At 36.1% G+C, this 27707-nt stretch overlaps 1 protein-coding gene across 3 annotated transcripts in view; it reads right to left on the bottom strand.

Annotated features, from left to right (window-relative positions):
- Window positions 1-27707, bottom strand: part of LOC136039745 (PRKCA-binding protein-like) — a 95107-nt gene that overhangs the window by 34419 nt on the left and 32981 nt on the right. For all 3 annotated transcript variants that reach the window (XM_065723590.1, XM_065723589.1, XM_065723588.1), the window contains exons 2-5: window positions 23671-23782; window positions 18873-19001; window positions 8768-8907; window positions 4613-4746 (exon numbers count right to left, since the gene is read on the bottom strand). In XM_065723590.1, coding sequence (XP_065579662.1) covers window positions 4613-4746; window positions 8768-8907; window positions 18873-19001; window positions 23671-23782 — 515 coding nt within the window. The remainder of the gene's footprint in view (window positions 1-4612; window positions 4747-8767; window positions 8908-18872; window positions 19002-23670; window positions 23783-27707) is intronic.

Raw genomic sequence — 27707 nt, 5'->3', positions numbered from 1 at the left:
TATAGAAGAAGATCAACTGAAGATGGCGGTAAAACAGCAATAATAAAGAAGCGTAACGGTACCACCATCGAAGTAGATAACCAGTGGGTTGTTCCACATTCCCCATTATTATCAAAAACATTTAATGCACACATAAACGTTGAATACTGTAACTCCGTAAAGGCAATCAAATACATATGTAAATACGTCAACAAAGGCAGTGACATGGCAGTTTTTGGCTTGCAGCCCGAAATCAAAGATTTCGACGAAATCGTACAATATCAGGCTGGAAGATACATAAGAAGTAATGAAGCTGTTTGGCGAATTCTTTCATTTCCGATACATGAACGTAGTCCAGCTGTTGTTCACTTAGCGGCACATTTACAGAATGGTCAACGTGTTTATTTCTCGGAAACCAACGTGCAACAAAGAGCCCTGAATCCACCGGATACAAAATTAACAGCTTTTTTTTCGCTTTGCAAAAATGATTCTTTTGCAAAAAAAAACTGCTGTATACTGAAGTGCCTTCGTATTACAAGTGGAATACTAAAAATAAAGTATTTGACGGTCGAAAACAGGGTAAGTCAGTCGACGGCCAACCTACCATCTTCAAAGATACCACGATAGGAAGACTCTACACCGTTCACCCCAATCAACATGAATGCTTCTTTCTACGCCTGCTTTTGGTGAATGTACCCGGTCCGACATCCTTTGAGTATTTGAGAGCTGTAAACGGTACTATACATGATACTTACCGTAGTGCATGCCAAGCTCTGAATTTATTGGAGAATGACCAACACTGGGATAACTGCATCAATGACGCGTGCGAAACGTCAACCCCAAGTCAAATTCGTGCATTGTTTGGCATCATTTTAACAACTTGCTCTCCATCAGCTCCTACAGAGTTATGGGGAAAATATAAGTCAAAAATGTCCGAAGATATACTCCATCGAAAACAGTAAGAGACGTCAGATATGACTTTTGATTTTACATCAGAAATTTAGAACTACACTTTAGTTATTATAGAAGATTTGTGCGTACGTATGGCAAACAAACCTCTTCAGGATTTGGGAATACCTTCACCTAACCGTATCGCTGCTGTTTCGACATGTGTAGAATTGGATCGTGAACAAAGGTACAGTACGAGTGATCTATTGTCGTATGTACAAAATAACATTTCCAAGTTAACGTCGGAACAAAAAGACAGTTATGATACGATAATGCATTGTGTCGATAACAACGTTGGAGAAATTTTCTTTTTGGATGCGCCAGGAGGTACTGGTAAAACGTTTGTGATAAAACTGATTCTGGCATCAATTCGATCAAAAAATTATATAGCGTTGGCAATTGCGTCGTCCGGAATAGCCGCAACATTGCTGCCTGGTGGAAGAACTGCTCATTCCGCTTTGAAATTGCCTCTGAATTTGCATTCTACAGAAACTCCCACGTGCAATATTTCCAAATCTTCTGGGATGGGTAAAGTATTGCAGCAATGCAAACTTATTATTTGGGATGAGTGCACAATGGGACACAAAAAATCGCTCGAGGCTCTGGATCAATGCTTGAAAGATTTGAGAGGGAAGTCGAAACCCTTTGGCAGCACATTAATATTGCTTGCAGGAGATTTCAGGCAAACATTACCTATAATACCTAGATCAACTCCTGCAGACGAAATGAATGCTTACCTGAAAAATTCTAATTTATGGGCACACGTAAAAATATTAAAATTAACTACAAATATGCGTGTCCGATTGCAAAACGATGACTCTGGTCAAACATTTTCAGATCAATTGCTGGCAATTGGAAAAGGAAAGCTCCCAGTAGACTCAATTTCAGGACGTATACAACTACCTGCTGATTTCTGTAATTTAGTGACGTCCAAAAATGAATTGATTGAAAAAGTATTTCCGAATATTCTAAAAAATCATAAAAATAATAAATGGCTAAGTGAAAGAGCGATTCTCGCACCCAAAAATATAGACGTCCACGAAATCAACGATATTGTTTTGACCAAGATTCGAGACCAGGCAGTCCTTTACAAGTCAGTCGACACAGTTTTGGAACCAAATGAAGCGGTTAATTATCCATCTGAATTTTTAAATTCCATAGATCTTTTGGGGTTTCCACTACACGTGCTACAACTAAAAATAGGCGTACCAATAATACTTTTAAGAAATATAAACCCACCAAAGCTTTGCAATGGCACGCGACTTGCCGTAAAAAAAACAATGGAAAACCTAATAGAGGCCACAATCTTGACAGGGCCTTTTGAGGGTGAGGCTGTTCTTATTCCTCGCATTCCCATGATTCCAACGGATCTGCCTTTTCAATTTAAAAGATTGCAATTCCCAATTCGATTAGCATTTGCAATCACCATTAACAAAGCTCAAGGTCAATCATTAGAAAAATGTGGTATAGATCTTAATACTGATTGTTTTTCCCATGGACAATTGTACGTTGCATGTTCGAGGGTCGGTAAACCTGACAATCTATTTATATGCAGCGACAATTGGACAGCGAAGAATGTTGTATATTCGCAAGTTTTACGCAGTTAATTTGTATTGTATCTATCTATCTATATAAAAACGAGTTGTGTGTATGCATGTTTGTTTCTTTGTAAAAAGAGCGTTTGCATATGACGTCATTATTAGTACATACGGCTTTGTATATGCACAGACAATGGGAAAGCCAAGAATGTTGTATATTCGCAATTTTTACTCCTGGAGACGAAATGAATGCTTGCCTGAAAAATTCTAATTTATCGGCACACGTAAAAATATTAAAATTAACTACAAATATGCGTGTCCGATTGCAAAACGATGACTCTGGTCAAACATTTTCAGATCAATTGCTGGCAATTGGAAACGGAAAGCTCCCAGCAGTGGGAAAGCCAAGAATGTTGTATATTCGCAATTTTTACGTAGTTTGAAACACATATATAAATCTATCTATATTCACAGGTGGGACACAGGGACACAACTAGAGTGGCGCGTAACTAATATGGCGCGTAACGACTTACGCGCGCGGGGGGGCTTGGGGTGGCACGAAGCGCCCACCGACTAGGTGTTGGGGTGGCGCTTCGCGCCACCCTAACAGCTAGTTATTTATATATTTGTAAAATATCATTCTGTACTTATTATGTAATACATATTAATATATATCACATTTTATTTAATATATATAATTTTTAACTACATTAATACAAAATATATAATATTTAATAATTTTACATAATATTTATATAAAACTAGCTGTTGGGGTGGCGCTTCGCGCCACCCCAACACCTAGTTGGTGGGGCACTTCGCGCCCCCCCAAGCCCCCCCGCGCAGGTAAGTCGTTACGCGCCATTGTAGTTGTGTCCCTGTGTCCCATCTATGAATAGAGATAGATATATATATATGTTTTTAACTACGTAAAACATGCGAATATACAACATTCTTCGCTGTCCCATTGTCTGTGCATATAAATAGATTGTCAGGTTTACTGACTCTTGAACATGCAACATTTGTGTCCCGGTGTCTCAGTTTGTAATTTCTCTTTGAGTGTCCCGGTCGTCATTTATATTCCCTGTGTCTCGGTCGTCATTTGTGTCCCGGTCTGTAATTTTTATTCAAACAATCCCTGTGTCCCGGTCGTCATTTATATATCCCACCTGTGCCCCCGGCGTCCCCGTTGTAGTTGTGTCCCTGTGTCCCGGTCGTCATTTATATTCTCTGTGTCCCGGTCGTGATTTGTGTCTGGGTGTCCCAGTCTGTAATTTCTCTTTGAGGTTCCCGGTCGTCATTTATATTCCCTGTGTCCCGGTTGCCATTTGTGTCCCGGTGTCCCGGTATGTAATTTCATCAGTTGACAAACATAACGTCAGTCAACAAACAACTTCGTGACGCATACAGCTCAATCCTTATAATGAAGTCAGTCGACAAACATGACGTCAGTCGACACACAAACATGACGTCACTCGACACACACACACACACACAGACAACTTATTTTTATATATATAGATAGATATATAAAAACATGTAATATTTTTTTAAATACATAATTTAATATATAATTTATTATTCGGCTCATTTGATTGGAAGTTGAAAGTTCTCGTCCTCTTTAATTTATAGTGTCCTTTTTAAGAGTCAAAGTGATTTGATAGCAAGAAAATCCCCCCCCCCCACGATTATCATTTCAAAAAAAACATCCAAATAAAGTTTTGAGACATTTATTTTTCAGTATTGTTGAAAGTTTCAGTACTGCAGGTACTGCACAGTACCTGACAGTACCAACTGGGAAAATACGACTTTTGTCAGTCTAACTCTCTGTGTAGAAAAAAAAAGTTATAACTTTTAGTTGTTACTGGGACACTATGAAAATAAAACTGGGAAAATAAAGCCTTTGCCAGTAACGCACTATCCTTTTTAAACCCATTTTAAAGTTTCCGGTTCCTAGGGTCTATTCTTTATTAGGTTGCATCTATGCAACCATACCCAAAGGGGAAAAAAGTCAAATGCGATCTTTAGTTGTAACAGCAACGCTATGAAAATACAAACTTGAAGAAGATCAAATGTAGAACGAAGGACTCGACGAATCTGTTCAACCAAATGCTTATACACACTTTCTAAATGGTAGCTTTCCGACTCACCTTTAAAAACTTGAAGAAGATCAAATGTAGAACGAAGGACTCGACGAATCTGTTCAACCAAATGCTTATACAAACTTTCTAAATGGTTCAACTCATCAAACTTCTTGATCAGTGTATCGTTGCATAAAATAGCCCTGGGAAACAAACGCCAAAATTAACCAGTTGGGCATTTTTAGCTTAAAGTTCTACTGTTTCACAGTGATTTAACCACTTATTACACAGTTATATACTGCTGCACTGAAATGTAACTATCCTACCTCCAAATACTCGCTTATTGAAACTGTCCTATGTCCAGAAATGGTAAAAATGTATGAGTGATTGAAATACGCGCTGATTGAAACTATCCTATGTCCAAAAATGGTAAAAATGTATGAGTGGTCTATCTTGTGCAAATTTTTTTGCTGAATCGAAATTTTGCAAACAGAAGTAGAACCATGTTGCTAGATATCTTCCAAATCACCCTTTTCTCTCTTATCCTATGTTGCAAAGTTGCTTTTATCACACCCTGAAACTATTTAGACTTGGGAGTCTAGCAGTAGATTTTGATTTACTTTAGAAACTCCGCAGTTTAGTTGTTCTCATATAATCTCTTTTCGAAGTACTCTAAAAACAATCTTAAAACTTCAAAAGCTCTCTTAAAAATTAGCGGTTTTGGACATAGGATAGTTTCAATCGGAGCACATTTGGAGGACAGTTTCATTACAGTGTATCGATATTAAAATAACATTCTAGTTTAATACTCCTATAATTTTCAGGTGGAAAATTGAACTCAATTTCGTCAGAAGTTCTACTGGGATTACCGATATCCGTAAGCATTGGAAGCGATACTTTTTAGGAAAGTAAAGACTTTTTTCCCTTTTCTCTTTTTTAGTTATTTTTAATAACCCTTTCAGTTCTAAAATTTAATTTCAGATTGAACTTAATTTCGTCAGCAGTTCTACTGGGATTACAAATATCGTTCGCGTTCGTAACTCGTTATATAGTTATAGGCCTATACGTTAATATACAGTTGTGACTTGCAGCGGTTAAATTTACGAGGTGTTCGGGTTTTCTGGCGAAGACTTGTGAAAGCGCGTGATGTTTGCCTAGACTTGAAGGGTGACTGCACAGAAAAATAGTGGAAACCTATTAAAATATTAAAACCGGTATTTCTATGGAATTGTTGATCAAAAGATTCCACCATTTGTCGGATAACAAATTTCACGACTTTTATGAGAGATCCAAAATGTCGTTTGTAAACCTTTAAAGGCTGGTTTTATTTATTGCTACTTCAATCTTGGTTGCAAAAGTAGATATTTTTACTTTAGAAAAATAAGTTATAAGCTTCAGCATAGAGGCGTCAAAGAAAGGTTTTCAGATGTGTTCAGATGGGTACTTTTTTCAGATGTGTGCACTAATCGTGCTTCTACTACCTCATCTTGTGTACTCTGTTCTCGTACTCTGTACACTGAGTACTCTGTTCTCGGCTGGCCAATCTCAAGATGATTGGACTGAGCTGTGTGCCGTCGTATTTGTCTTTTCAATTGGACAATTGGCGATACAATACCAGAAAGCTCTAGAGATGGAAGTAAGATGAACTTTGCCGACGAAACTTCTGTCATGGAATCATACAAAAAACGACTCCAAGAATTAGACCAGGTGATAGAGAAAGGAAGCGAAATTGGTCTGAAAACAAATTCCAAGATAACAAAATGCATACCGACAACAAAGCTGGATCAACAACGCAGACCACGCAGCCCATTATATACCTGTTCTCATACACTGCCCCTGAGCGTGCATACCCCTACCTTCAATACGGCTTTTACAAGCAAAGTCAGTCAAGTGGAAATCGTTGCTAAAACACAAAATACCTGAGTTCTGTTGAAATTGCATAAAGACACAGACGACTTGAAACGCCAGGATTAATTAATTGGTTAACTCATATTTAAAGTTCTATTAATAGCAGTTTTGCATTCCGATTTACATAGAGTTTATAGATTTGGTTTGCTTTTGCTATAAAATTCCATTATATACCCTTAGAGCATTTGATCAGCTGCTGCGACGTCTCAGTCAATACATGGATGGGGCTTGATTCATGAATAAACTGAAAATAACAAAGCTCTGGCTGTAAAAAACATCAAACAAGATATTTAATCCATTTAATACTTGTCTCTCCGCAAATAAGTAGGCCAGGATTGGTATAAAGACAGCAGCAAGAAAAAAAGAAAAAAAGGAGACATCCCTTCTTCCAATTCAAAAACGTGATTTTCCTTTCTGCTCAAGGTGGGGGACTGTAATTCTCCTAAGTAGGGTTTTCTGGTACGGTGATCCCGATGGCGTAGTTTTCATTTCAAGCTGACACCGTCTTCGTAAGGTTTCAAGTTATATCTTGAAATTACCATAAATTTATTTTCACAACAAAGTTTTACCATTAAGACTAATTATTATTATTATTTAAGAATTAACGACGCTTCTTGACTACTAAGGTCCCTGTGTCGGCCCTGCAGTGAATTCCTGCAGCGTGATTCGAACTCTGGGTCCCGTATTACCAAGCTAAGGTCAAATCCACTGCGCCACCACAGGACACCATTAAGACTAATCAAAATCAGAGTTACCATTTCTGAATTAGCTTCAAATAACGACTCTTCCCTGCCCAGCAGTCATTATTCGGAACACGTTTTAAGATTTTGGATAGTTTTGGAACTATAAAATTTTGGATAGGAAAATTTTGGCCTAGAATTTGTTCTATACTACGCTGTGTCTGACGCCACAACCCTGATCCAGATACTTAGTTTAACTTCAATAACAGGTGTCATATTACTTCAGCTCCCGTATTATTATTGAGAATGCACCATTAAAAACGTTACATTTTATGCTTATTTGACAACATATTTTGATTTTCTTGATTCAATTTTGTGTTTTATTAGTATTTCTATCCAATGAAATGTCCTTTCGCACTGGATGACATTTCATTTCTGGTTTAATTTGTATACACTTGATAATCATGACCTGGCCTGTCCTTGGGTCTTCTTTATATATTGTGAAGTTTATTGCCTGATTTTCTTTAATAATGGAAAATAATGCTGACTAAGCAAGGGCAAGAGGCCAAATAATTAAGTTAAAGAAGCTAAGTAAATAAACGAAACCAGTCAGACGAATTTTTGCAGATATAGCTGAAACTTTGGACGAATTTGAATAATTAAAAATAAACCCAAAAGAATCGCGCGGACAATTTTTGTTGATAGCTATGAAAGTGGTGGGGTAAATTCAAGAAATGAAAAATTTAACAACCGGTTAGATGAACTTTTGCACAGCGCTGAAAACAGCAGTTAAGTAAAATGATAAAATTGAATAGACACAATCTGGCAGACAATTTTGCAAATAGCGGTGGAGTAATCTAGTAAGATCACTGTAAGATATCATGATATCTAGTAAGATATCAATTCATGAATGCCCTTCCTTTTGCACCTTCAAAAGACTTTTAAAGAGATATAGGTTTTGACCAACCAACCGTTGGTTTTGAATTAAAATTAAGTAGTTGTGGGCACCAAGCCAGGCTAATTGTAGAAAAATCTAAGACGGATAGTTTAAGTGTGTAAGAGGCAAATCTGGCATAAGCCCTTTTTAGGATTTTATAAAAATGATGTCAATTCATTTGTTAATAGATAAGTCTATCTATCCTCCGTCCATGCGTCATTCCTCTGGCAGAACTAAGGTAGATAGTCATAGAACTAAGGGATGAAAGATTGGATTGATTTTGGGTTGACGCGTGGCGGACAGTGTCCACCGTACTTGTATGCAAAATCTAGGACTGAATTTGTTTGGACTCACAGGCGAACAAGTAAAACCTAAGCCTACTTTTGACTGACATAGTTATTAGGTTTATCGACTATGGTGAACGAAATGGCTATCTCAGAATCTATCTTTCAAAATGTTGAAAAGTCTGGGTTTTCTGCGGCAAATTTTTCAGAATTTGCTAAATCAAGCCTTAAGAGGCAAGTCCCAAAGCATTCCTAGTAATAAGGCTTTCTAAAATAAATTATAAAGCATGGAAAAAACATAAAATAAAAGAACGTTTGTGGCAGACCAATATCACCAAAACTAAGCAATTAGAGTGCATAGAAGTCTTTATTTAGTTTTGTGAGGTACAAAGTATCACAACTGAATCAAACTTACCTTGAAAGTCCCAAAGCATCTGCAGTGCTTGAACTCATATTTTCAACAACTTTGTGTTTCATCTTTTTCAGCAAGAAATCAAGAGTCCTTCCTTTCTTAGAATCTGCTTTAAGTTTGTTGAACTTAATTGTTACAGGACCCTAAAAGAAACATGGATTTTAAAGTAAATGGACACGAAGCTTTATTTTGCAGGGGCAGATGAAAAAGGAACATCAGAATTGAAAGAACTTACTAGAAATATTTCCACTCGGTAACCCTTAAAAAGTGTAACAAACTTAGCTGACATAGTTTACTTTTAAAACGAACATCTCCTTCCGGAATCGGACATCAATTACCCTAGCACATGGCAACCAGAAAACGTTAATCAAAAAAACTAAATCAGATCAACGAATGAGCTTTAAGCCTGTTGAATTTGATCATTATAGATAGTTTTGGTGATTTAACTGGAAATGGGCCACGGTCCTGAAAATGTTAGGCCATAAATTAGAGCCATTCAAAAGTTAAAATATTTAAGTTCACAGAAGTGAGAACCAACAATCGCTTCCTGAATATAAAGAAGAGGAAGAAGAATAAAGAGAAGAGAAAACTAAGTAACATAAAGAAGAGGAGGAAGAGATGAAAACGAAGAATATAAGAAATATATGATATAATATAAAGTGGTACTTCCAGAATGGCGTCTAAAACACATGTTTGACTTTAAACAAGTGAAGCTCACACGGTTAAGTTAAACCAAACAGAAACTGCCATTTGGAATCTTGCAATGCCGACCCTAGTACACGGCAGGAAAACTTTGGAAAAGCAGCTAATTTAAGGAAAATACACAAAGGAGTATTTTTTTCAGAAGAGTTATAGCTATTTTAATCTAAAAAGCAAAACAATTTTAAATGTTTTGAAACTGGGTTACTGTTTTACAAATTATTGTTTTTACTTGTTTGTTCCAATATATTCCAGCACAACGTTTACAGGTTTTTGGTTTTGATCAAATGTAAAATGGAACCAGATATTTTTTTAATTCTGGAATCAAATTTCATAGACAAGTGAAGCAGAAAAATTCTAAGCAAAGCAGATCCAAATATTCCAGGAATATTTTTTAATAATAACTGTCATTAAGTGTTCTATTGGCTTTAAAGTGAAGCAGAGATTCATTGGGTTTGTACTTTAGCTATGTTTAATTTACGTTAAAATACCAAACATAGAGAAAACGGATTCTGATTAGTTGAATTGGTTGAAGTGGAAACTTACAGAAGCATACATATCTTCACCATACATATTTTCAAAAATTCAGGACAAGTGGGAGTTTAGTTTTTAATGAAAAACACCTCCACCATCTGCAGTGTTTTGTTAACAGTCGACACAAAATTTCAGACACAGAAACGTGGGTGAAAAACCAGCCAAAACAAGCTAATGTAAAAAAAAAAAAAGGAGAAAACTAAATCTGATTGGCTGAATTGGCTTATTGGAAACTTACAGAACCATACATATCTTCAAAATTCACGACAAGTGGGAATTTTGTTTTTAACAAAAAATACCTCCATTTGCTTTTTTTGTCAGTATCAAGCACCAAATTTAAGACAAAGAAAGGTGGGCGAAAATCCAGCAAAAAATAAGCTAAAATCATTCGGTATTTAACAGCTTAAAAATATGAAGCTATTCTCTGACGGTGCAGTTATCTCTGGGAGTCAACAGATTGTTAATGTTTGAAGTTCTACAAACAGCATTGTCAGACTTGCTAAATCAGTTTTGTCTATTTATTTTGATCGTTCAAAGTGGCAGTACCGGGGGATATGAGATATCAAAATCTATATGTTGAAATAGCCAAGGGACTAATCTTATAAATTCGTAGTTTTCAGATGTTATTGGTACTTTAAGGATTGTGTGAAGAACCTTACACACTGATATGATTATCTGATCAGACTGATTGACTGATGATGATTATCACACTGATATGACAAAACTAGCGATTCTTGTTTCTATTGTGAATGTAACTTATTTCCATGGTTCTTGCTTAGCATTTCCTCTGTTCGTTGAGGACAGCTATTAGTAATAACGCCAAAATACTATTTACAAACTATAGCTATTACTATCTATAACTATTACTATAATTATTACTATTTATATTATAAATTATAACTATTTATACTATTTATAAACTATATACATGTAACTGTTTTGAAATGTTCTCATTTATTGGAATTGTTTGTTCTTGTCTGGAACAAAATTCTACCACAAAAAAACCTAAAAGATGATAAAACAATCTATAGAGGAAGTGCTACTTAAATGTCAAAATCACCTGATAAAGAAAAATTTCAAATGACTAAATATCTAGTCTAAATAACACTGAGTCTCTTAACACCGAGGACATAGCGCCTCCTGTGGCATTTCCACCATGCAGTGCCTCTTTGCACCAATAAAGGCAAACCTTTGCCAGATGTGGCACACGGCCCCTGGGTTACATAATTATTGAAAGTTAGCAACCCCTTGATTAATCCGTAGGCAAACCACGCATAAATTATTCTCAGAATAAACCCAAATCTAGGATCTTTCACAAAAAAGTGAAAATCATAACATTTCCGAGCCTACCCCTAAAGCCTATATAAAAACATAACACAACAAAATTTTTGCATGGTTGTACCATTAAAAAGAATAAGACAGATAGATATATAGATAGATTTATTCACATGAAAACCCAATTGTACCATGGTGACATACAAAAAACAAGCGAAAAAATACAGCAAAAAACATAGATGAAAAGACACTAAAACTAATTATTTAAGAAAATCATCACGACACCTCACACCTACCCGGACGGACTTTCCAATATTATTTATATTCAAGTAATACCTCCTTCTCAAAATTTCAAAAATCCAATCTCTCCCCTGTACTCCCTACCAAATATTTCCAAGCGCAACTCCCTCAACTCCCTACATTCCCCTAAAAAATTATACGAAGACTCATCCATCTCTCCACACATAGGGCAACTGCAAGTATCATCCCTCAATCTATTTCTCCCTAAATATTACCTACGTTCTTGAAGAGGCATAAACTTCCCCCTTACATACATTGCCTATTTCAAATCTTCTGGAGCCAATCCCATTTTTAGGTAAATTTCTTCGCCCCAATTCTCATTTACCTACGCATATAGCCCAGGGGACGGCGATGTGACCTTCTCAGCTTGCCGAATTTGAACTTCACGAAACTCTAGTCTAGTAGCACCTGACCTAGATACAGTCCCTACAAACCCTCCTATCCCCTTTCCCTCATTCCAGCAATTACCTAACCTTGCACCGTCTAATTTATTCTTCAGCTGATTTGGCCACGAATCCTTCCTTTTATCTTGACGCATCATTAAAAATGCTTGCTTAACTATCCTATTATCTTCTATCGATGACACCCTTTCCCAATATTTAACCATACTAATTAACCTACTCTGTCTCATACACTTTATTCCTATATCCCCTCTCAATACTAACCCATTAAACTTATTATCAAGGCCTAACATACGTTTAAAAAACCTCAACTGCATTCTTTCTAAATTTAGCCCCTTATTAAACCCCCAAAGCTCTGCCCTATAATTCAAAGCTGATCGAACCCTGGCATTAAAAATATATTTTAGCAATCCTATATTTCTAATTTCCTTAATACTACTTTAACTTAACATTCCTAGTAGTCTATTTCCCTTACTTTCAAAAATTTTAAGATATTTCTGTCATTTCCCATTTGACGATAGCCTACAACCCAAGTACTGAAATTCATCAACACGGTCTAGTGTCCTACCTTCATACGTAAACTGACACTGCGAATCTATCTGTTCTCCGCTTTTCCTAAAAATCATAACCACCGACTTTTTTACGTTTAATACTAGTTTCTTATTCCTAAAATAAGAAGATGCTAGATCTAGCAGTTGTTGCAAGTGTTCTTTACTTTCTGCTACTAATGCTATCTCGTCCGCAAAAAGTAATGTCCTAACGCTTGCACTTGAAAGCTCAAGTATTGGGGCCCTCTGCCTATCAAATTTTCTTCAAAATCCTTAATATACAATGAAAATAGCCTTGGGGAAATTGTACATCCCTGCTTAACACCAAGCCTACTCCTAATAACCCTAGAGAAATCCTTGCCTACCCGTACTACAGTCTTAACTATTTTATACATAGATACTATAATCTTAACAAATACGCTTGGTAGCCCTAGTGCTAACAACGACTCTATCAAGTTTATCAAGTTTTTGTCAAATCTGAGACCAAGGATTTCATGGCCTGGTTGATCTTATATGATAAGAAGTCATTTTTTTAAATTTTTATTTCTTAAATCCATTACATTTACGTTACTGGGCCACTCAAAAATAGCCAATACTAGTCCCTCTAGGCTCTACCAAGTGCAAATCCTGAGGAATCAATCTTAAAAAAGGCTCAAATTCAGATATTTTCTCAAACAGCCGGAAGAGATAGCCTCATTAATCCAAAGATAAGAATCAAAATAATATAGAAACCTACTCTTATTCCGAGCTTGTTAATGACACATGAGATAGGCCCAGGATAAAAGATACAGTTCCCACAATCAACATCGCGTGCAAGCTAGAAACTTAGATGGATTCCACGAGATAAAATACATTTCACAAGGTAATGAATGCAAACAAATTGACCTACTATCTTCAGATTGATGAAAAATAGAACAAAATGTCATGTTTCACTGCAATACGTGTAGGCAAGGCCATTTTCAGGGGGGTCAGGGCTTAACCCCCCCCCCCAATTTTTTTCTAATCACAAAAAACGTAACAATATCAATGAAAATAAATTCAGACGCGTTTTTTAAGTTTTTGTAAATCCCTCCCGCAACAAATCGCCCCTCCTGAACAAATATCCTGGATACAACATTGAATGTCGGCTATATCTTTCGTTTCTAGACTTCTGCAGCACCCTATAAATTATATATAGGGGGCCTCAATAGTCTGAAATCCAAATATGCGTAATTTTAGAGACAAAAAAGGGAAAGAAAAAACACGGCAGTGAAGTTTACAGTCCGGCGGTGATGATCTCCCTTTCATGGCCCTTTAGCCAAGAAGTACAATGGGGGTTGGGGCCACCCATCCTGTCTTCCACACACCCTTCCTATTTACCTTCCCAGGTTTCTTCCTGCTCATTCAGAGCAGGGTCAACTTGGCTGAGCTTACAGAGTCTCGCCACTGATCCCCACTCCAAACCAAATAACCAGCGACACCAAAACTCGACATCCTGTTCTCACAGGCGAAAGCTTTAAAATCTGTAATGGAATTTAATTTAGGACATTAAAGATTCAACCAAAAAACCTGCCTTACAGAATTTTCAAGTGTGTGCAGAATATTTTCCAGAATTATTGTTTAAGGAACGTTTAAAAAGCCAACTACCACTATTATTCTTTGTTATATTAATATGATTACTATGACATAATTCACTGACATGGTGTTACATACAAAAGATACATAATATCAAAGAAAAGAAAACAAGAATTTCATTTATGATTGACAAATCTCAATAAAAAAATTATATTACTTGACACCAACTGTAGCTGAAAATTTTTTGAAACACCATAGAAGATTCGGATTCTGCGACGGCAATATGTTTTCCAGAATTACAATTTGAGCAAGGTCGTATCCAGGATATTTGCCCAGGGGGAAGGGGGGTCACATAAAAGTTTGTTTATATGCATTTTTGTTGCGTTTTTATGAGTCAGACTAACATTTTTCTTATCTTTTTTTGAGAAGGGGGGGGGGGGGGGTCAAGCTCCCTAAACCCTCTGAAAACGGCATCTAGTTTGAGTTGCCTTCTAGGAAAGTAGAAGGCAACCTTCAGCATCCTAGGAAGCAGCAGCCGCCTTCAGCATTTTGGATAGCAAATAATCAAAAGATCAATCAAAATAGATTTATATAATATAATATAAATCAATATAAACTAAGATAAATAAACATCTATCATTAACTGTTTTGGAACGCACCATTAATTAAATGGCAAATAGTCCAGCAAATGTTCTGACGAGGATAGGCTGAGAATAAAAGATTGGAGCTGTTCAGGTGCTATGAGAAGATTTGGTATCTCCATTTTTCAAAAGCTCCTTCCTCCATACTATACCCGGAAGGTGAACTCTGCTTACTTTGACTCATAGTGATATCAGGGTGGACCTTTCACGAATTTGTCTAGCCAAAAGCGTGAGCACAAAGAACGTTGTAGGGTGGCCCTGAGATGTGGCACCTCTAAATAGCCTAGTGAATAGCACAGCGTTGTACTGGATCCTAACTAACGGATAGTTCTACTAGGTTTTTTATTTTTTTATTTTTTTTTGGGGGGGGGGCTGAATAAACTCTTTCTAGCTATTTTATTTATTATAAGTTGTCTCATCATTGTAGTATAGGATTTGAGGGTATGAATATTCAGTGTCGAAGATAAAAGGCTTGTGTTCACTTGTGTTGGACCTCGATTCTTCTTGATAGGAGTGCATTACCAGGCGCTGGACACTATTTAGTGACCAGTGAATAAAGCCTCCGTTCAAATAGAGGTCTCAGGACTTTTTGCTGTCAAGCACTGTATGTAGACAAGAAAAGACGGCATTAGCACCCGACCTGCATTGGTGGGAGTCAATGCTTTTCTTGACGCTATAATAATTTCAACTGTTTCGATGATATGAAACTCGAAATATTTAACAGTAAGACCTTGAAACATCGAACACAGGTGTTTTGAACTAGATTTGTTAGGAGTTTCAGAAAGCCGTCTCCTAGGATTAGAGAAAACATACGTGAATGGAAGTTATTTATGCAGAAGGACAGATCACACTTGGCAGGAAGTAGGTAATGAATAAGAAAGCTTCCAAGCCTTGCTTATGTTAGGAAGGTATCAACACTGAAATTCTAGTTGCACACATATGACCAAAACGTGCAAGGTACAGGTCATAGTGTAGTGGTAAATTAATAAACTGAATTTTATCAACAGTTACAGGAATAAATGGAGAAGATGCCAAGTAAAAATGTATATTTTTGTTAGAATACTTTAAAGGTTAGATGGTAACCTAGCTAAGGTAAATCTGGTGTAGGAGAGAAAAAAGCAATAGCATTAGACTTCTACTAATTTTGCAAAGTACTGGAAATAGTGCTCGCTGCTTTGAATTTCGGTTGTTAATGTTTGTTGTAGCTCTGCGCTCTGCCCTATCTGTTGTTTTTCTGTCAATATTGTTACAACCATGTTAGCTTAAAGCTTTTGTTTCGAACAAACATATTCTACTTTAAAACAAAGCCGTTGTCCACGGGTGTCGCAAATTAGACCTTTCGGTAAAATTCTAGTTTAGGCGGCTTTTTACATTGTCGGAAAGTGGTTGAGTTAGGGGAGCAAAAATATTAGGGATGTGTCCGGAACCTTAATGACCTTAGTGAGAAAACATTTTGAAGCACCGCCATCAACTCCCACTCTCTCCAAAGAGCACTGGCATTTGACCGCTTTTAACAATATTTGTGTCATAAAAGTGGAACCTTGCAAAATGGGTCTTCTGCTCAAGTTCGCGACAAGAAAAGTGTTTTGAGCCATATACATTTGCTTACTTATTTATTCGATTTAAAAGATCTGTAAATATATTTGGCAAGAATTGCATTTTTCAGAAACTAAAGTCAATGAAAAAGAGATTGAAAACTCAAATTAAAGTATATTCTATTTTATTAGAAATCGGACGTATAATATCTATTATGTATGCAATATTCTGAACCCTAGAAGTTAGAAAAGGAGAGACATAGTAGCTTAGCAATACCTTCTCAGGATATATTTTCGGTCCTGGATTCATTCCTGAAAGTTTCAGTCACCTAACTCAACTATTTTTCAAGATAGCAAAAAGCCCCTAAACTAGGATTTTACCACCCTTTTAGATTCAAGGGCTTATGAAATACCATTTTATTTTTTTTTTCGTGGGAAGCTCTATTGAATATTCTATTACCTTTATCGTGATTCATAGCTACAAAAGTTAGTTTTTGGTTTTAAGGTTTGGCTCAGAATTCAATAAACAATGGAGTCCAAACTCAGAAACTTCAAACTGTATTAAAGTGTGTCAGTCATGTTTCTTAATATGTTCAAAGTGCTGACACCCCAACACAGCAGAAAATCAAAATTTAATCACTGGTAGAGAACAGGGTTGTCACCATGGAAAATATCGTCATAGCAAATAAACATGGCAAATTCGTAATCAAAAATAACCTAAAACCCAAAATTAAATAAAATCTAAAACCAAGAAAAAGAACATTATACAATTAATACTCTGTGATTGAGCAACACAGAAGCTAAATAGAGTTATTTCAATGAGAACACTGAAGCAACTCACTAAAATGAAAGAAAAAACTAACAAAAGGATTATTTCGCAACAGAATAATTAATTTTATATTAATTTCTTTAGTTTCCCATTCGCTTCAGTGTTCTCATTTAAGTAATTCTATTTAGCTTTTATTTTGCTCAATCATAGTAGCATCAACAATATTGTTTTGTTTTTTTTTATTTCTAGGTTTTAGATTTTATTTAATTTTAGGTTTTAGATTATTTTTGATTTTATCTTTTTTTTAGCGTTGAAGACGCCATGTTTTATACAGACGAAATATCCGGGTCGTTTTAGTCTTTTACTTTTCCTTCTACTGGTCGTTTTCCTTTTTCTTTTCCTTCTGGTCGTAGTCCCGTTTGTTTCCTTCATTTTGAGAATTTTTTTTTATTTTACAAAATTTCGACTTTAGCCAATAGAGAGCAGAGCTTGATGTGTCAGCTTTATACATTAAACTTAAAATGGAACTAACTCTTCGAAATAATTTTCGAACAAAATTAACAACAGATCAAGAAAACAAGCAACAAAAGGCAAAAAGAAGAACAAGATGAAAGAAAAGACATTGAAGAGTAGAGGCCAACCCAGAGCGAGTATAAGCTAAACCAAGACTAAAAATGAATATAACATTCGTGAGTCCCCACATCTCAGCAATAAGGGCTCCGTTTTCTTTCATAGCAACTGCAAACCAAATATAAATAACCTTTTACTTGTTGTTCTAAGCTTTTACCTGAAAATCACCTGTGGCAATAGGAGCTTATTCCTTAGGTTACTTATTTTAACTGAGGAATCACTTCTAGTTGCTTCAAGCTAAGTTATGGGTCCTTTTGAAAAGAGACGGTACATATTGATGAGCAAAACCGACCAAACAACGCTGTTATATTAAAAGCATTGTTACATGAAAGTGTTATATTGTTACCTGAAACCGTAATATAAAATTCAACTTTGCACAAATCGTTTAATAATTTTTATATGAGACTTTATATTGCTATATGATAATAAAGTGTTATATGAAAGTTATATGAAAACATTATGTCATTACAGAAATATCACGTAATATGAAATGTTATGCATTGTTATATGAAACTATTGTATTTGTTGTATAAAATCTAACGTTGGACAAAGCATTATACTTTGTTATACTGATATTGTGATTAACATGATATTGTTATATGAAAAATTGATATAATAAACTGCTATATTGCTACATGAAATATAAAGTTATATGGGACGGTATGTACTGTATATGAAACGATTATACGAGACCGTTATATTGTATTATGAAAACCGGCTGGTATAACTAAGTGACAGCAAAATTCTCTAGTCTTCCTAAAAAATCCTTATCTAAAAACTATAGGTATTATATTTGAGATGGGTATTTTAGATACATATATTAAAACGAATATCAATAGTAAGTTTTATTAGCGTACAAACAGGAAGTTGGCAATTACTTTAAAAGGAATTATGCCAGCCGGAAAAAAGAAGTTTAAACTCTACGCTGAAACAGAAACAAGCCAAAATTTCGCCCAAAGGATTAATACTGATTTTATTGCTGTATCCCACACTCCCTGGAGCTAGCTCTCCTTATTTTATTTTCTTTTATTGACAACGCCCAAACTCTGCATATCCAAAATTGAACGAGTAAAGCTAAAAAAGATGGATGCCAGAAAAATTAAGACTTCGCTATCAGATCCAGAGCAAAAAAAACTATAAAACTATAATCACGCATTTGACGTGATCATCAATGTTCTGAATGAAATTTCTTTAAGTCAATCATTTTTAAAAATGGGCTTACTATTGCTGCTTGAATCATTCTTGCAACTTCACTTTTGCTTTTTCCTTTTATTATCTCCTTATTGATTTCCAATAGTTCGTCACCACTCTCCAAACTGCCATCAGCAAAGGCAGGTGTGTTATCGAATATCTAAAAAAGTTAAAGAAAAGGTGATTACAGAAAATTAGAAAGATAATAAGGGAAAAGAGACCGAAGCTTAAAAAATAAAACTCTTTTTGAAACATAGTAAAAGAAAACAAAATTAGAAAAAAAATCAAACACAGGTGCACAGATTTTCATCTTTTGAGGGTGGAGCGTGGTAGATATTTGAAGATTGTGGGGGAGGGATTAGAGCCCCAAATACAAAAACTCAATTTTCACGCTTATATTTACAAAGTTTTTAGACGTTCAGAATAGTCTGGGAGGGAGGGGGAGGGTTTTCAGCCCTATTAAAAAAACTAAGAAACAATATATTAAATAGGCTATATCCATCACAACATTTCACAATATTAGCGTTCTTAAAAACCTAGAATATCATTTAAATTATAAATTTCCAGGTTTCAAAGAGAAAAAATTGGCATTGTAGAAAATAAACAAATAAAGAAGGAAATAAAATGAAATTAGTTGTATCTGACAAATAGCTTCTTTTGTGATGGAAGCGAAAGTAATGAAGACCAAAGAAGCAAAAGACAGTAAGAGCAGAAATACTTCTTATGAAAAGCTCTGCAAGGGGATACCAGGTTGTTGACAGGTAAACTTGAACTGCATTCTCAAATTCAGCTAAACAATTCCTCAACAATCATGTATTTTACTTTGTGATTAGTTGTCTTACAGTTGTTTCAACATTTGTTTCAATGCTGGAAAACAGGTTAGACTTTGAAAACTAATTTTTTTCGTCATTGAGTTTCCAACAAAACATAAAAACTTTAATATTTCACACGAAATTTTTGACAGACTAAGTTTAGGCATTCCAAAGCAAAAAAAAAAACCTTTACATAGTTAAAATTCACATTTCGAGATTTCGTTTTTAAACCTCTCAAAGCCAAATGAATAGCAGTCAGGATCTCAATAGCTTAACAGTTATCAAATAATAATAATAATAATCACTTATCTTTATAAAAATTATAATAAAGAAATAGGCAGAACTTCAACAGCGAAGTGGGCACAATTTATTATTTAATCTTTTTTTTTACCAAGGCACTTTTTATAAAATGAGTTGTCGTAAAAACTTCTAAAAAAGTCCATTCGATTGAAACTGAAAGTTCTTGTGCCCTTTTTAAGAGACAAAAGTCATTAGACGCAACCAGTCCCTATCCTAGGCCCGTCAATTTTTCAGACTTATCCAACCAAATTTTGAAATAGTCATTTTATTCAACATAGTTCAAAGGTCCAATAACTATTTCTTTGTGGATATTAACCCTCCCCAGAGCCCTCGAGGGAGGGGCTGTAATTTATACAATTCACCCATTGTTTATATATAGTGTTTGTTATTGAGAAAGGTGGACATGTTTGACCTTTAGTGTCCAAAAAAGATGAAGGGCATTCAGGAGAGCCTTTCAAAGAACGTTGAGGAGATATTTGAACAAAATCAAAACACTTCACATGGATACGGATTGCCAAAAGGGCGTAACTGAGGAATGACTGTGTATATTAATTTAGAATTTTCAAAAAATGATGAGGGAGATTGTCAATTGACCAAAAGGCAATATTTGCATGCTACTACTACTATTAATACTACCACTACTATCACTAAAACTACTGCTTTTGCAGGGAATACTACCAAGACTGAGGGCATTGAAGTGAAAATTTGAGGAAATGTTGAGGGAAAAATTCAACTGAATCAAAACATACTATTTGTATACAGATTGTAAAAGGACATATCAGCTACATTTTTGGAACAGCTCCCCATATCAAGATGAAACTTCCAGGATATCATGAGGGGGATGTTCAGCTGACTAAAAAGCAATGCTACTACTGCTACTAATAGTGCTTCGACTACTATTACTACTGCTACAGCCCTACTACTGTTCCAACTACTACCGCTACTATTATGATGCTAGTACCATCAAGGCTAAGTGTATGAGGGGGGAAATTTGAGAGAATACTGAGGGGAAATTTGAACAAAAACAAAACACACTATGTACCTGCAGATTGTCAAATGGGTTTGGGTACTAAGTCGGAACTTTCAGAGAATACTTAAAGAGGAAGATCAAATGACCAACAGGCAATGTGTGGACGATACAGCTAAAACTAAAACTACAGCTATTGCTACTCCAACTACTTCATCCATATCAACTACTACTAGGGCTAAGAGTACTAAGATGCAAGTTTCAGGAAGTGTTGCAAGGGAAATTAAACTAAATGAATATACAGGATAGCAAAATGCATATCGGCAACCATGGCTACTTTTATTACGCTGTTACTTCCAGAGCTTGATGAGGGGAATGTTCAACAGACCAAAAGGTAATATGTTAAAACTACTCAAACCAAAAAACACTTTCATTTTTTTAACTTTAATAAATTCAAAATTATTAAGAGTTTAAGTAATAAATATCAGTATATGTAAATTAAACTGTTAATTCAAATCCATTTGTTTTTTCAGTAAAGTGCAAATTACGTTCTGGTCTTCAGAAGCCACGGGGGGCGTCAGTCCTACTCATGTTAATATTTACTTGTTTTGACCTTGATTTGGTAGTTTAACTCTTGGAAAATTATTTGACTTTATTTCTGCTCATTTTTGGTTTAATGTAGCTCTTTAGTTTTCTTTGAAAAACTTTGTGGAAAAAGCTTTTTAAATTAAAATAAAGAAACAAAGAAATCAGAATGGAAAACAATATCTTCCAGTAGCTGAAAAAACTGGGAAAAGATAATTAAATGGTTAAAAACTTTTAGACAGAAGATTCGGCAATGCTTATACAGCCTTGTTGTACACTACACAGCAAGACTTCTTTTACCATTATACGTATATGGATAGTGCCATATTCAGAAATTTGTTTCATTTATATATGGACAGTACTATAAGAAGAAATTTGTTTCGGGTGGTTGCAAGGTGAGGAATGATTATAAAAACCGATTAAACTTAATGATCTGAATAAGAGATGCCAGGAAATCCGATGAAATTTAATATTGGGACATCACAGCCTGGGTAAGTCAATTCTTGATATAAACAACTACATGACAATTTGAACCGTCTCTTCAGCTTTTTTCTCATTTTGAGCCATGGTCTAGAGCTGATACTAATTGTCTTCATTGCCTTTACTACAGGCAACGCTATAGCATTGTCTCTGATACGGGAATATTTATAATTCTTTGATATGAAAGGCTAAACCCAAAAATAGCCAAACAACCCCAAAATTAGGAACTATTTCCAGCATTTGAAAGAACTTTCAAGACATGGAAAGAACGTTTAAAAACTCAACAGGAAATTAATTGTACGAATTTTATCCTTAAACATTGATCCCATCTTCCAGTGTCTCCCTAGGTTTCATGGTTGGTGATATCATTGTTAAGGGCAAAATGAAATTTTGAAAAGCATTCATGAGAATTTTGTCAATGTTGAGAAAATAACCGTTTCTTTAGTCAGCTCCTCTTCTTCCGAACCAATTTTAACTGATTCATGGCCAGAGCCAGTTACTGAGAAATGAATTGCTGAAATTCTTCCTGGGTTAAAGGGTCCACAGTCTATTGACCCTGATTGTATACTCTTCAAGGTCCTAAACTCATTCTTCCTTCAACCACTCTGCCTTTAATCAAACATCTAAAGCTATAATTGGAAAATAGAATTTATCCCATCTCACTTCAGCAAACTCAAGTTATTGTTTTATATATAGATGAACTTCAGACTGGCCAGACTAATTCTAGGCTAATTACACTTTTGGATTTTTGAAAAGCTTTTGATTTATTGGATTATTAAATTCTAATTTCTCTGGTTTGACGAACTCGCATCTGGTTTGACGCTTATTTGCCTTGACTGGTGATCTCCTTGTATTGTATTTTCTGCTCACCATCTCCACGGTGTAGATGTAGAGGGCGGTCTGTTCCCATGCAGAGCCTCTGAGGAGGCTCTAAACTGAATTTAATTTTGTCAATACAATAATCTACTTATACTGTGACACGGATAGAGAGGCAGGAGGGGGGAATAAACCAACATTGCTGCAGTAAACCAAAATCCTAGCAATGCCTCTGCACTTTCTAAGATTATGTTTGGTATCCTGTAAGGTGCAATCCGTGGGCCAGTTGCTCTTGATATCAGTTAATGACAAAACAGGGGCAGTGATAAATCAAAAACTTACAGCTTGTTATTGTCTATGTCACTCCAAAATCTTTACACATAAAAAAAATATAGATCACCATCAATAGATGGAGGCATTCTAGCTGCTTTTATTGGCATCAGTTCATTCTGTGTTGCTGCCAGGACTGAGCCTGAAATCCAGATCCGATCGTTTAATTTATATGAGTTTGTATATTGTAGTACATTGAGTATATTGAGTTTCAAATGTTTAATTTAATTTATATGAGTTTAAACATATAATTTATATGTTTAATTTAATTATATGAGAGGATAATTCTTTATTTTGATGCTAAGTGTCTGTCCCTAAACGCTGATAACGCCTAGCATGAGGATTACCCTGGTGAATTTTTCTTTTGGATGATATTTTGTTTAATATATGAACACTCATCAGCACTTAGGGTTCCGAGGCAGAGCTTGGGGACCCTACTCATCAGTAACCAACACTCATCAGCATATATGAACACTAAACCTTACTTTCAATCTTGACTTTCAATCAACTACTTTTCCTTCAACAAAATAATTACAAACCTGAACTACATAGAGACAGGGACATAATGGGGCTCCGCCGCCGATGCTTATTCCAATCAAGTTGTTCTCATTTTTCTCCAAGGTTATAACTGATGATGTGACAACCAAGCCCCTGAAAAAAATACATGCTAGAAAACTGCACTTATTTTTCAACATATATTTTAAATAGATTCAGATATTTATCATCACAGGATAATAACAGCCTAAATTATTGTTTACCACTAGGCTACTACTGCTACTACTAAAAAAAAAAAAAAAAAAAAAAAAAAAAAAAAAAAAAAAAAAAAAAAAAAAAAAAAAAAAAAAAAAAAAAAAAAAAAAAAAAAACTAGAAAGATCCCCTTCTTCATTCTTATCATCTTGCCCCTTAAAAAAAAAAAAAACATTGTCTGCTACTCCCAAAGGTTTAAAAACAATTCATATTTTAGGGGGATGTAAGAAGCAAAAAATTATTTTTAGGTCCTGACTTCCCAGAATTCTTCTAAATGGTCTAGGAAAATAAGGCCTAACTTAAAGTAAAAATTCATTTTCAGTTTAGAAATAACTGCAGTTTCGCTCATTTGGTTTTAGTGACCAGTTACTTCATCAGACCTATTACAAGTTAGCATATGACAGTTTGATTGTTTTGCTAAATTTGCAATTATATTTTTAACTCTTCCAATAAACAATCTCCTGCAAAGTTTAAATTTACTTGCAGCCAGCAAGCATTGGTAACCTATCAGTTTAGATTCCAAAAGAATAGGAAGACGGAAGACGCATTGATATTTTTGACAAGCATTATTTATGTGGCTTTAGACAAATGATTTAGGGTAGGTGCAGCAAGGGAGAGTGGGGCAGGTTGGTCACATTTTTGGTTTGGCAGACTGTGTGGCCAAAGTGTGCGAGCTAGGAAAATGATTCTAGTGTCAAAAGATACAGCATTTCCTGTTCAACGTCCACAATTTTTCTTAGATTTAATCTACCGTTATTTTCTCTTCAGTAACATTTTTAACAGATGAGGCCGAAAGTGACCAATGTGCCCCGTAGGGGGGGGGGGGTAGCTTGGTCACACTGTTAATAGTCTATTTATTACTTCTAACACCAGATACAATTGTAGTACTATTATTGTTTCAATTACATTTTACGTAAAATGCAACATTTAACTAGCAATTTCGCATTAGATACAAAAAAAAACATTTTATTCAACCGAATATTCACTCAAATTAACGTCGAAGACTAGTGCTTTTGCGGCACGTTCGGTCCCCCCAGAGATCCTGGGAACTGGAAGCTTCATAACAATGTCACTTTGAGGAACTAGTGATTCGTCAGCTACTTCAGGAAAAACAAATTTCCAGGAGGGAGATTTCCTCCGAAGGAAGTTGACTACATATCCTTCACTGGTGTCTTCCTTGACTTCACCGGCAAAATACTTTTTCACTCTCTTGCCTAAAAACTCCACCAGGATAAAGTCACCAACACTGACTTCATCTTTATCAGTTGTACAGTCATCCATATCAACATCAAGGTCGGAATTGTCGTCAAAGACCATCTCATTTTCACTATCTGAGCTGAAATTGTCTGCTTCGACGAAAAGTGCCTTACGTGGCATTTCTTTTGCGGTGTTCTTACTGGATTTACTAGTTTTTTTCTTCTCAGTTTCTCCTTTGCGTTTCTTCTTAGCTGAGAGTTCTTCGATTAAAGCGTTTTTTACTGGTGTGTCAGTAAGAACCTGAGACCTTCCCTTCTTCCATTTAATCGTATCACTCTTTTTTGGTGGTGCTTTTGGGTAAGGTCTTACTACTTCTGGTCTAAGTGCAGCAGACGTTGATCCCACAAGGGCTTGAAGATCAGCTGAACTTGGATCTGACTGTGATTAACTTCCACTATCTTGTCCAACAAACATCTCTGATCCTGCTCGTTGGGCAATACCAGATGGATCAAGTCTGTCAGTAACCTCTGCAGCAAGAAATTCCTCATCCGCGAACACAAAACGATCACAAGGCCAAATTCCGGCAACCCTGAATCCAGATGTGATATTCGTTGGAGTCAATGCACGAGGAAAAGCAGTTCCAACTAGCTCCGCTACGTCGTAAATAGAAATGGATTTTCCTGGATTCTTTGTCATCCACGTGTTGCGGGCAGCATTATAGTATGCCTTGAATGGTCCGTAACAACTTCGATCTAGCGGCTGCAGCTTATGACTTGTGTGTGGCGGGAAGGTTAATGCAATGATGTGGGACTTCTTCATCAGTTCAAGCGACTCAATGGTAACATGGCTAGTGTGGTTGTCCATCAGAAGTAGCACTGGCCTTTCAACGCTAGGCTTGCTGTGGCAGATGAAATGTTCAAGAAAAACAACACAGTTCTCTCCAGTAATCCATCCCGAGGGATGAGCAACGCCCACACTCCCAGGCGGAGATCCCTTCATCATGTGAGGAAGATACTTTATCCTCGGAAAAATCATGAATGGTGGGATGGCAATTCCTTGAGCAGACACAGCTGTGCACATTGTAACTAGCACCCCTCTTTCTCCTGATGTAATTCTTCCAACTTGCTTCTTTCCTTTCTCGGCCACTATTTTTCTTGGATTTTGAACAGTAGTGGGGCCAGTTTCGTCTAAATTCCATACATCACAAGCCGAAAAACTATATTTGCACAGCAATGACTCGTATGTGTCAAAAAAAGCATTGACTACAGGTCTGTTAAAGGCAGTAGCTCTTGCAATACTTGTCGCTTCTGGAAATCGTAGAGAAAGTGTTGGGTTGCGGCGTAAAAAGGCCCAGAGCCAGTCCTTTCCAGCTGTTTTTGCTTCTTCCCAGTGATGAATATCCTTATCCAGTTTCTCAGCAAAATCAAACGCTAGTTTTCTGACCTCCCTTGTCGAAAGTCCATGATGAAGTTGTGATGCTCTAATAAGATAGTTTTCAAGGCTTTTCTCATCTTCAGCCGTAAATATTTTGCGCGTTTTGTACCGTGGGATAAAATTTTCCAGTGGTACTTCACTGACATCATTTGTACTTGTGCCACCTTCTGTTAAGAACTTCTGAGTGTAGCGCTTAAGAGTCGATCGGGGGATATGCATCTCACGGGCTACAGTAGCAAACTTTCCTCCTTCTAGTATTTTTTGCACACCTTGTCTTATAACCTCAGGAGGAATGGTCCCATTTTCTGTTTTTCTCTTGTAGGTCCTCATTTTTGTTAAATCTCACCTACAATAAAAAAAACGAAGAATCTTCAAAGAAAATATAAATAACATTTTCTTTCACACTGTGGGGCAGGTTGGACAGTGCGTCTTCAAAGTGACCAACCTGCCCCATAAAAAAGTGACCAACCTGCCCCACAGAGGAAAGTTAAACAAAAACATGGCTACTTTAAAAACTGTTAAAGTTAAGAATTCAGACCCAAGCCTAAAATGGAGCCAATCAGCTGGCTTTCCTGCGATAAAAATCTTATTGTAATTACTCTTCTTGTTTTCTTTCAAAATGACGCTACGTCTACCTTGATTTTTCATAAAAACTTGCCGAAAAAACAAAATTTGTCCGCCACTTTTTTCACAAAGACGCTATAGCCACCGTATTTTCATGGCATGTTTATGATGCAATTTCTCATATTCAGTAGCAGTTACAAATTTTTTGGCAATAGATGGCAGACCAATTCCCAAGTGTTCAACCTGCCCCACTGGCCAACATGCCCCACTCTCCCCTATTTCTAGATCCAATGAAGGCTTTTGACACAGTTGACCATGGTTTACACTTGGAAAAATTTGAGGTGTATGTGATCCGAGGGAAAGCTCTTGATCTTATAAGGTCGTCAGTAATCAGTCCTTAGTCCTTAGTAATTTGTACCGGTTTGTAGAGATGAATTGCTCAAACTCTGAATTGCACCCAGTCACTTGTGGTGTCCCACAAGGATCTGTTGTCGGCTCAATTCTCTTCCTTTTGTTTATTAATGATATGCCTAATTGTTGTTTTAGTGTTGATGATATGACTGAAAGTCTTCAGAATGAAACTGTATCATTATTTGCAGATGACACTGTGGCTATCAGCACTGCAAAGAGGG

This window comes from Artemia franciscana, chromosome 20 (genome assembly GCF_032884065.1).
Source record: "Artemia franciscana chromosome 20, ASM3288406v1, whole genome shotgun sequence".
NCBI classification, from domain to species: Eukaryota; Metazoa; Arthropoda; class Branchiopoda; order Anostraca; family Artemiidae; genus Artemia; species Artemia franciscana.
This window is presented reverse-complemented; position numbering and strand designations above follow the sequence as displayed.